The sequence below is a fragment of the Rutidosis leptorrhynchoides genome, chromosome 2 (assembly GCF_046630445.1).
Source record: "Rutidosis leptorrhynchoides isolate AG116_Rl617_1_P2 chromosome 2, CSIRO_AGI_Rlap_v1, whole genome shotgun sequence".
NCBI lineage: Eukaryota > Viridiplantae > Streptophyta > Magnoliopsida > Asterales > Asteraceae > Rutidosis > Rutidosis leptorrhynchoides.
In genome coordinates this window covers 629,511,422-629,523,857 of record NC_092334.1, presented here as the reverse complement: position 1 = coordinate 629,523,857, position 12,436 = coordinate 629,511,422, and the positions used below count along the sequence as shown (strand labels likewise).

Sequence of the window (12,436 nt, the reverse complement as noted above, 5' to 3'; positions counted from 1 at the left end):
ATGCGCCGCATCCTTTCCTTCTGACGCGCAGCATTCAAGTAAAACTCCGCATCTAAAACATTCGGGACATTTTGGTGTATGGATGCGCCGCATCAATGAAGAGATGCGCCGCATTTGTGTGTTTTACGCATACCGAAATCTGCAAAATCCGTGCAACACTTTAACTCACTTTTAGTGGCGCTTTTATTTTCAAATTTTGTTTGCACCAATATTTTAACACTCCCCCTTGGTGCAAACTCCCGATCAACAATCCCTAACGCCTCTCGAAATTCTATGAACTTGGCCTTCATTAGAGCTTTAGTAAAGATATCCGCCACTTGAGCATCTGTCCTTACATTTGCTAGCTCGATTTCCCCGCTTAGAACCTTTTCACGAATAAAATGATATCTCATTTCAATATGCTTAGTACGAGCATGAAAAACTGGATTCGAAGCAAGCTTGATTGCACTTTCGTTGTCACATCATAGTTTGACAACATAATCTACTTTTTCAAGTATGTCACCAATCAATCTTCTTAACCAAGTACATTCTTGAGCCGCCATTGTTGCAGCTATATATTCCGCTTTCGTGCTAGATAAAGCAACAACATCTTGCTTCTTGCTACACCATGAAATAACCGCGGAATATGTTAAACAGTAACCCGAAGTTGAATGGCGATCATTTGCGTCTCCCATCCAATCTGCAACCACGAAACCATTTAACAAAACATTATCACACTTCTTATTCCACAAGCGATGACCTATTGATCCTTTCACATAACGAAGGATCCTTTTTGCTGCATCAAGATGAACATTAGTTGGACATTGCATAAATTGTGAAACAATGCCAACCGAGTAAGCAATTTCCGGCCTTGTAATGGTTAGATAGATCAAACTTCCAACCATTTGTCGGAACAACTTCACATCCTTGAGCTCTTTTCCTTGATCTTTCTTCATTTTGAGGTTTGGTTCCATTGGAGTAGTCATAGGCTTTGACTCCCCCATATTGAAACGTTCCAAGAGACTTCTTGCATAACCCCTTTGAGAGATAACGTACCCATTTTCTAATTTATCAACTTCCAAGTCAAGAAAACATCCAATCTCCCCCAGATTCTTCATTTCAAAATGAACCGAAAGATCATCACTTAAACGAGAGATTTCTGACTCGTTTCCTCCGGTGATAATCATGTCATCAACATATAATAACACCAAAACATAGAAACCTGATTCTTTCTTTACAAACAAACTAGAATCCGCATCAGAAATCTAAAAATCACAAAAGACAAGGTATTGTGCAACCTTACCATATCAAGCTCTAGGAGCTCGTTTCAAGCCATAAAGAGCTTTCTTCAACCGGCACACATATTCTGGAAATTGATTTGAAATGAACCCAATAGGTTGTTCCATGAACACCTCACGATCAAGCTTTCCATAGAGAAAAGCATTCTTCACATCAAGTTGCCACAATTTCCACCCTTTGTAAGCCGCTAGTGAGATTATTGTTCTCACCGTTACCATTTTAGCCACGGGGCTAAAAGTTTCCTCATAATCAAGCCCATAACTTTGACAAAAGCCACGAGCCACCAACCGAGCCTTGAACCTATTAATGGTTCCATCCGAGTTCTTCTTCAAACAGTAGACCCATTTGCAAGTAACCGGTTTACATGCTTTCGGTTTCTTGACAAGCTCTCAAGTTTCATTCTTTTCCAATGCATCAATCTCCTCTTGCATTTATTTTCTCTAATCCGGAGAATCTTTAGCTTCTTCATAACATGTTGGTTCTTCGGTTAAGCCACCTGAAAAGAAACAAGTTGTGACTGTGTTCACCTCATAGTCACTTAGATGTTTTGGTTGTCTATTTTCACTTGTTGACCTTTTAACTTGAGTTGGTACTTCTTCACTTGGTGCCTCTTCTTGAGTTTGAGGACCACCATCATTCTCACTTTCTTCTTGAGTATCAATACTAGGAAACATAAATTTGTAATCTCTATTTTCTTCACCATTTTTGCTTGATTCAGAAAATTGAGAAGACACTTCATCAAATACCACATCTCTTGAAGTGGTAAACTTCTTTGTTTCTTGATCCATACACCTCCAACCTTTCATGTGAGAATCATAACCAACAAAAATGCACTTTCGAGCTTTTGGGTCAAGTTTGATTCGGTTAGCTTTAGGAACATGAACATAACAAATAGAACCAAACACCCTAAAATAGCTTACATTTGGCTTTTAACCATAAGCTAGCTCAAAAGATGATTTTTGTGTACCTGGCCAAGATGGTAACCGATTAGACACATGACAAGCACATTGAAGTGCTTCCGCCCATAGCTCCCTAGGCAACCCTTTGTCATGTAACCAAGATAAGCATATTGAAACAAGGTAAGCAATCTTTCTTTCCGCAACACCATTTTGTTGAGGGGTGTCCGGACAAGTCATTTGGCGAAAATACGATTAGCTTTGCAATAAGTAAAGAAATCATTTGACATGAATTCTCCACCGTTATCACTCCTAAGAGCTTTTACCTTTCTTCCAAATTCGAATTCGACCGCTTCTTTGAACTCTATGAACTTTGATAAGGCTTCACTCTTCTCCTTTAAAAACTTCACCCAAGTGAACCGGGAATAGTCATCGATTAACACCATGACATAGCAATGACCGCTATAACTTGGTGTTCTTGTTGCCTCCATCAAATCCATATGAATCAAGTCAAGTAAACCTTGTTTTCGGTTTGTTGACTTCTTATATGGAAGCCGGTTCGACTTTTCATATTGACATCCTTGGCATATCACCTCTTCACGAACATTCTTGAGTTTAGGAATTCCATCAACTAGCTTATGTGAGAATATCTTTTGCAACATTTGATATCCCACATGGCTTAGTCTTGCATGCCAAATAGCTCCGTTGTCGGTTTGGCTTGTTTTCTTCACATAAGCTTCACCTGCAGACAACACAAACAAAGAACCTTTCTTTTCTCCCGTGAAAAGAACATCACCCACAATCTCCTTGACATTCTCAAGGACTTTCACATCCGTTGGACCAAAAAGAACATACTTCTCGAATTCGGTAATTTGAGGTACCGAAACTAAGTTCTTGGTCAATTTAGGAACAAGATAAACATCTTCCAAAGTAAATGTATCATTATTAACATCAATAATAGCATTACCTTCCTTTTTCACCGGATGAGTTGAGTTGTCGGCCGTGATTACAACTCGATTTTGATTGTGATCTCTAACATCATGAAGAAGAGTTCCATCACCGGTCACATGATGAGAGCAACCCGAACCAACAATCCATTGATTCTTCTTGACAACCGTATCAACGGTAAAACATTGCTCCCATTTGACATCTTCATCATCGTTACTTGAACAAGCCACGTTTGCTATTGTGACTTTGGAACGACAATATCTCTTGATGTGACCAACCTTCCCACACTTGTAACATGTAGGAGGTTTCTTCTCATAATTACCTTTGTAACTAGTTTGCTCTTCTTCCTTTTCTTTGCTTGAAGAACCTTTCTTGTGATTCTTTTCCTTTGAAAACAAAACTGCATCATTTTCAAATCCTTTAGCCATTTTCTTGGCCAAAGCTTCTTGATTAGAGAGTAAATTATCCAATTCTTCAACCGAAGGTTGAGTAGCCCACCCCTGAATAGAGGTTATGAACGTGACATACTCTTTCTTCAAACCGCGAATTAGATATCTTCGCAAACGAGCTTCACTAATTTTCTCTTTGTCATCAATCTCGGAAATTTCAGAACATAGATTTTTGACCCGTAAGAAATATTCGGAAACACTAATACCTTCTTATCTTGAGATTGCTAACTCGTTTTCCAAGAATTGCAACCTTGCGGTGTTTTTCTTAGAAAATAGTTTCTCAAGAGTATCACATACTTCTTTTGGAGAAGTAATATCACGAACGTGTTCAATGAACTCTTTGCTAATTGAAATTCTCAATGCAAAGAGAGCCTTTCCACATCGTACCTTCCATTTTCTTTTTGACTCTACATTCTTTAGAGTTTCTATGGTAATTATGACTTCACCTCCGGACACAAGTTCCCATAGATCATGACCTTGAAGAAAAGCCTTCATACACATCTTCCAATACTTGTAGTTGTTGCCTACAAGTTTCTCCATTCCATTGACCATACCACCATTGTTTACATTTGAGACTTCTATTTTTGATTAGCAAGAAACTAGTTTAGACTTTGAGTAATTGCACACAAAGTTTAACTTAGGACTAAACTTATAACCAAGTTTATAACCAAGCTCTTGATACCATATCACAACTAGATTATTTGCTGTAAATGAAAGAAGTAGAAACAATATGAACAAGAGAAAGAAACTTGAAGTGTTTGGAATGAATTCAAATGCTTACAATCACTCCTTTAAATACTAATTCAAAGTAGAAACAACATGATTAACACACACCTACTACACTTATTAAAGCCATAAAACATGGAGACAAGATACCCATCAAACAAGAAAAGAGAAAATAAAGCAGTAAAATTCGGAGTGGGATAGTTGGTGAGTGACCAACTTGATACAGCAACAGATGCGCCGTATCTATAGAGGATGCGCCGCATCCTTTCCTTCTGACGCGCAGCATTCAAGTGAAACTCCGCATCTAAAACATTCGGGACATTTTAGTGTAAGGATGCGCCGCATCAATGAAGAGATGCGCCGCATTTGTGTGTTTTACGCATACCGAAATCTGCAAAATCCGTGCAACACTTTAACTCACTTTTAGTGGCGCTTTTATTTTCAAATTTTGTTTGCACCAATATTTTAACATAAAGTATCCTCTTCGACCAGCTAATGATACGCATAGCGCATCAAGCCCGCGCAATACAGAAGCAATGCAAACTGGCGCAAGTAAGGGTGCGCTAGACAGACAGTACCTCTGGTCCCCCCCACGGTCGCCTAAAAATAAGACGCGCCGACAAACAGTACAAAGTACTGTCTGCTTCCCTAATGGTACAAAACTGTTTATCCCTCTGCAAGAAAGGACAACGCACGTTCCATATGAATATGTGGCACCAATGAAGGGCTAGCAGGAACGACTATAAGTAGGAAGGCAAGTCAAATCAACAACATCATTCACCAAAGCAAACCTGATATTCCTCTCCTATACTATAATTAGCAAATATCACTATTGGCGCTATTTACGTAGTACAAGGCTTACCCGCACGACCGGATTAACAACGCCCTCACACTCTTACAGATAACGCTCATCGAGCATAGATCCTAACATACAACTTGAGCCATCACCTGCCGGCTATCCCGACTGATGATGGGTCGACGCTTAACCATCCCTGTTGAGATGATCATCTCACAAGGGGTTATTCACGGTACACCAGATAGGAGAGTAAAGCTCAAAAGACCCTTAAATCCCCCTGACATTGTTGACAGGCATGGGCCGAACCCGTCAGATCTACTCCATGCTTGATCACCAGCCAACTTGAGAAAGTATTTGAAAATTTTGTGAATATCCCAAGGCTATACTTTATCTCTTACATCAAAATTTAGATGCTCAAAACGAACTAATACGATGTAAATTTGAAGCTGGAAAGTTTAACTGAAAGGTAGAGATTTAGGTAAACTGTTGAGAAGGCCCAGATTATCTCTAACTGTAAATCGATTTTCCTATTAGGTAGTGCACAAATCTCATACACATATGCCACAGTTAGGAATTGAGTTTGAGTAACTACACAAAACTGAACCTGAAGGTTGCACGTTTGACATCAGAATGGGGAAAAGGCTCTATTCATGTTGAGCATCTTTATTGATTTTCTGTGCTATCCACTTTGACCAACAGATCTGATGGTTGAGACTCAGTTTCGTCTGAAACAGGCATGCCCTCTTGTTTCTGCAAGAAAACAAGAGCAGCTGACGTTACGATGTATGTAATGTGATGTAAAAATTTTAGATAACTCGTCATGAAAAGAAATGCATGACTTTCATCAGAATCTTAATATAGAAGCTTAGCAAATTTAATATAAAAAAAAAAAAAAAAAAAAACCATGGAATTACCAACCACCGAATAGACTTGTGGTCAGTATTACCTTCTTGGGAAGATCTTTAGCTGCCATCATGTCATAAAAGGCAGGCATTAACATTTCCTGCTCTACCTATACAAAAAACATTCAATATCATTAAAACTTAGGTAGCAAGTATTCAACAATATATACTAGTGGGCCATTGTTGCAAACTTTTACAATGTAGCAAATGCATCACCTGAAGTTTATGCAATTCGTGTGACATTGATCTATAAGCATCCATCAAGACTTCATCCTGCTTCTCCAAATGTCTACACATAAACAAGAATATTATCTATTGCTAGTAACACATTTTGTAAAAACATAATATTTCAACACAATTACCTTAACATTTCTTCAGTGTATTTAGGATCCATTATGTTAATAATGAAACTCTGATTTTAGCTAACTCTGATTTTATGGCTTGAATACATGTATCATTCATCCACAAATAGAAAAATAGTAAACAAAACATTACAATTTTTTTTTTCTTTCTGAACAGCGGTTGAAGAGGGCCCGAACGCGATGTCGGAACCCACTCAACAGATCATTTCCTAGGACGAACATCACAGTCCTACCACCCTCTCAGAAGGAATCCCCACAGTGAAACCATAGGGCATCGCGTGTCGTAAAAACCTCTCGGGTGAAGTTTGAACACAAGACGTCCGCAAACTCTGAGGCCCATGAAGTGGCGGTAACCTCAAGAGAAATATTTTGCAGCTCATGGAGATCGAACCCCTGAACCCCTAACCTCCCTTAGTTATCACCAATACACCAACACCTTCAGGTTAACAAAACATTACAATTCATACGAATTTATACATACACTAACTGGCGTAATTATGCTGCTATCCTATTGGCTAAAACCACCTCCTTCTCCGCTAAACTATAGTTTTTTTTTTTTTTTACCATCGACCCACCATCACTATTCCTTATCCACTTTGGCCACCACCGCCAACAACCCTTCAACCACCTCCGCCGACCACCTTCGGCCACCACCACCGACCACCTCAACATCCGGCATCGACCACCATACACCAACACAATTTTAACTCATTTCAAGTACATATCGACGACGGCCAAACCACCATCACCAACAGCCACCACCGACAGCCACACACAGATTTGGAAATGAATAGATCTAAGGGTGGATTTTCGACAAACACAAACGAAACACGCTTTACAAGACTAGCAAACCGCCATCGAACACCGACTCTACCACTACGGAAAACCGTCGTCTTCCACTACTGAAAATATCCGTCTTCCACCACCAAAAACTCTTTCAGCAACCAGACTACCACCATAGAAAGCCTCCTCCCAATAAAAGACAAAAAGAATGAGATTTAGCTCCATTGATGAAACATGTGCAGAGAAAAAATGTGGGTGGGAGTTGAGAGGTTTTTTAGAAGTGATGGAATATGTGGATATGGAAAGAAAAAATTTACAAGTAGAGAGAAAAGATTCAGAGTTTTTTTCAGAGAGATTTATAGAGGAATTTTGGGCCTGTTTTTAGAGATGTTTTTTCAGATCTAGAGTTGAGTTGAGAGTTTAAGATTTTGGTGATATGGTGATGGGAAACGTGGAGAGAAAAGTATTGGGGTTGATGTTTAAGGCATTTGAATGGGACTAGCTTCGGTGTAATTTTCTATTTTATTTAAAGAAAATGTACATCATATATCATCATATATCATCATATATCATATCATATACAAAAATAAAACCAAAACTAGATATAGTCCATATTTAATGACGTGGAAAATTTAAAATTTATACCCATTTCTCCTTTTTATTTATTACTAAAAATAAAAATTGTTAGTAAGTCAAATGTCATGTGAATAATTAAGATTCACGTAGTAATAATCTGTATTATGTTTCAACATAAAAAAGTTACTCATTGAAACTGAAAGTGATTTCCATCGCTTTATTAATTACTCCAATATTACTCCGGTGTTTACATGTTTATTTACAAGTTGTTAATAGAAAATAACTAACGTAGTAGACAATAATATAAAAAAAAAAACAAAACAAAACTAACGGAGTATTTGTAATTATGAGATTGTAAATTCGTAAATTTTGAATTGCTAAACACAGTTTTAAACCACGTAAAAAACACCCATTTAATAATAATCTAACCCGAAACAAAGCACAAATCACTCATTATTCGTTATTTAAGTGAAGTATTTTTATTCTCTTAAACTTTGTTTATGTATGACGACCCAAACAAAGCGAATCCATAAACCAACCGTTTTTATAGCATTTAATTAACTAACCGTCCACCTTTTTTTAACCATTTAATTAATGATCCGTTAACCGACCAATATTTTACTTCGTTTGTTCACCTTCTTTTTTAATTTCTTTTTATAAACGTTTAATTAATAAACCGTTAACCTTTTTTATGTCAAATTAACCGACCGTAAATCGACTAAAACCATCCCGCAGCGAAGCGCGGGTTTTTATATCCTCGTTAAAAATAATTTGTGCAGAAATTATTTGAGTGTAACATTCTCTTTCCATTTACTGCATCCAATATATTAAGAAAAACACCATTTTTGCAAAGTATATCAATACAACAATATTTTTTCATATTTCACAAAAACTGGTATTCTTTTGCAGCATATATGATAATATGAACAAGTATAAGAAATTAATTACTCTGAAACCTAAACAAATCAGCTTAATTCTTCAATTCATGCTTAAGCTACACATATAGAAAAGCTGCAGCTGGCCAATTTACTCAAACATGACAGACACATTATGAATTTATAATGAAGATAAAAAATTGTAAATAATTTTTAACGCACTAATATCTTCGTAATAAATAACAAACTACCTTCAATTGATTGTGTATCACGTGACACACACAAAAACTAATTTCAGGAATTAAACCCAAGGAAAGATGTTAAATTGTAACAAAGTCGATCAGATTCTGTATTTCACAAATTAATTCAACTGAAACTCTAGAATTTAACAAGGAAAAGATATAAACCTGATATATGCAAATGAATAATCAACAAAAAGCTTTTAGCGTAATCAATGTTAGAAAATAGGGTTATAAATTGACTGCCGGATTCGTTCTTGAATCGTGTATTCACTTTCTCTATAAAGTATTTCGACCCTACGATTGCCTTGGTTGCACGAAATCTTTACAGGGATAAGACAAGAACGCAATCAGTGTTTTTGGCAACGAAATCACTGATCAAATTGTTAGAGAGTATGTGTGTGTTTTCTGTTTATTAAAATGAAAGCAAAAACATATTCCTATATTTATAGGAAGCGAAAAGGTGCGAGTGAAAATACGCAACTTTTCAACCAAATGATGTAACCCTTCAACGAAAAGACGCAACCTTTCGTTCACATCATTTAGGAAATGACATCACTCTTCATGAAATGATGTAACCATTCATGATTACCTTTCATCAAAAGATGTAATTTCCAAGACCTTATTGAATTAACTCGAACGAGCGTGCACTCCGCACTCTCCGAACTCGTCATTAAGCTTAATTCGATAAGCCTTTGTTTTCTAGTAAATCCCAATTAACTAAAAATGATTGTTGATAACACTAAAATCACCAACAAATCCCCCCCATTTTAGTGTAATCCTTGATTTACTAAAATAACTAAACAAACAGAACAAACTAATGCATAAATGAAAATGTTTCAGAAATTGAATTTTCACTTAGTATAATATTTACGAGAATTCGAGTATCAGGGTGTTTCAGAAATTGAACCCTTCCACTCATATGAAGACTATAAAATATTATACACATCAGTTTCTTACATATCTCTAAGACAATCTTGACACTATTATAAGCCATGTGTCCCAATCCTTCAGTAAACATATTGGCAGCTAAGTCCAAAGCTCCATTGAAGCGGCAAAACTTCATGTTCACATAGGTAGCTCTTTTAGTCATGCACCCGCATATGCAATTTTTCAAAAGAACTATTAAGAAGTTAAACTTCAACCTAACTCCACTTACGGGTCTAAACACATACTTTGGGATCAGTATATTTATGTGTTTCAATCTTCAGAAAGTAAGCTTACCTCATTGAATTCAGCTACTAGCGTTGTACTAGAAGGGAATTGGGCGTCTCACTTTGGAAGATCTGGGTGGACTTCAATCCTATAACATTAGCCAAATTGCGCGCTTCCGGCTAATGTTTTAATCAAGTGATTTGCCAAATTTTGTTGTGACCCAACAAAATCCACATATATCACTCCATTCGTGATCAACTCACGAACACAATATATCTAAGGCATAAGTGTCTAGACTTTTCCTTGTACATTTAACTACATGCCTTAATCATAGAACATCCCATAATCAGAAATCTTCATGAACTTTTAATCTTATTCATTATGACTTCAATCAATTTCCTTTTCCAACCCTTTTATCCAAGCAATTATCAAATTCTTATTTTACCATCAGAAACACGAGTGTACTCAAAGTTAATTGATTGATCAGTCATTCACATGCCCACTTTCCATAACTCACCAATGTAAACCTATAATTTGTACACCCTTGATAATGTATCCTCATTATCCTTATGCACACAATTATTACCATTACATTGGATGTAAAGATTAAAATTATAAACAAATCTTAGTCAATCCACTTCTAAAACCAAGAAGTAATGACAACAAGTTTATAATATAAATAATCTCAACTTCAACCTTTTGATCCAAGATACCTCATCTATACCAATTGTAAAATCCAACAACTAGTAGATATATCACCTTCTTGATCAAAAGTAATCTCAATACATTCTTAATATGCTTTAAGGATTCACATTGTGAAATAAACCATAAACAATGGCCTACTTTTACAAGTATAAAAATACTTAAATCACATCACAATAAATTATCCTAGACATTGCTTGATCTTTCAAACGTCATGCTATATTAGTCACTTGATGTAGTCAGATACATCCTACCACCGATTGTCAAAGCATATCGGTATTTGAAACAATTAAGCAACATCTATTCCTCCTTCCATATTAAACTATATTTGTTTTACTAATTTGTACTATTTTGATAGTTCATCAAGTGGTTTGTGCACATAACTCAAGGATAACTCCAAATGAGTTGTTAGTTGAGTTGTTAGTTAATGGTGTAAAACCATCAATTGAATAATACATCAGATATTCCATGCTCTTTCACAGTCAGATGGCATACATGCTACAATGTAAGTTTTTCAACAAACAATCAGCATAGCCACTTTACCACCATACACATACAATACATGCGCATGCATATTCTTTATCTATATGATACTGTACAACTTAACCGTCGTGTATTATCCAAATTAAATTATTAACACCAAGAACAAAATGAACCTCTTATTTGTTTTGCCGTATACACAAAACAGCCACCAAATCAAAATCGCGTATTTCTTTTCCAGAAATCAACCGTTATTACCCGCCAATATCAACAATTAGCCACCGATTTTGAATAACGGTTACAACATATGATAATAAAAATTGGTGAATTTGTTTTGACAAATAATCATGAGATCTTTGATAAATTAATCATGGACGCTACGACTTTCAGTTATTCAAATACCAACAGGAGGATATAAAGGATTCATTCATGATGGTCAAAATAATTTATATCGTGCTTCAAATCATTTAATTCACTGAAAAACCATGTTTGCAAACGTTTGTTATTGCAACAAAAAATTCCATTCAAGTAATGCTGCCAATTCGATAAAACGTTAAAGTAACGTTTCAAAAGGAATTCTTCCTTTCATATGTTACACGATATATACATCTATAGCATATATACATACGATCAATCGGCCTAACCTTGCATTACTTATAACTTTCTTTGAATTATTATAGTAGCATAACAACTTTCACTGATTGATCCATTGTGATTTTACAAAAGGCCACAACCTCCTTGTAAGCATACATGCATTAGTACACGTGTACACCAAACACACAATATTTTTATTTAATATCCATTCCAACAAATAATTATTTAGTACAGTATATAATTAAATCGGAACATGAATCAGTTACATTAGTCATACTAATATTCATGGAACCAGTGAATCAATGAAAGCACACAATCAAAGAAAAAAAGAAAAAAAAAACTTGTTTAAAGTTAAATCAGAAATATGTACCGTACACCATTGATGTGTGAAGGAAATTTTCAAATATAACCACCAATATCAATTTGGCTGATCATCAATAAAGTATATGTGATCCCACACATGCACATCCAGAACCACGAATCATTATATTTGATTTGCGATCGTTAAACCTTTGCATGTACTTGATCGATATCCAATCTTGAACCAAAATCCCATATCATTTTCATAAAATATTCCGTGATTATTTTCACCAACATATTCTGTCTTTTCCACGGTTCATCCAAGGATTATCCATCCGTAAATACTTTATAGATTTGTTAGAAAATAGGGTTATA

At 35.9% G+C, this 12,436-nt stretch overlaps 1 protein-coding gene across 1 annotated transcript; it reads right to left on the bottom strand.

Moving 5' to 3' along the window:
- Nucleotides 1-461: 461 nt before the first annotated feature.
- LOC139890078 (secreted RxLR effector protein 161-like) lies at nt 462-1,097 on the bottom strand. Its single transcript, XM_071872980.1, has one exon. The coding sequence runs from the start codon at nt 1,095-1,097 to the stop codon at nt 462-464; it is 636 nt and encodes a 211-aa protein (XP_071729081.1).
- Between the last annotated feature and the right edge of the window lie 11,339 nt (nt 1,098-12,436).

What these genes read in the sequence shown, in the direction of transcription:
- LOC139890078 (XM_071872980.1), bottom strand. Translation starts at nt 1,097, where the DNA reads ATGAAGAATCTGGGGGAGATTGGATGTTTTCTTGACTTGGAAGTTGAT.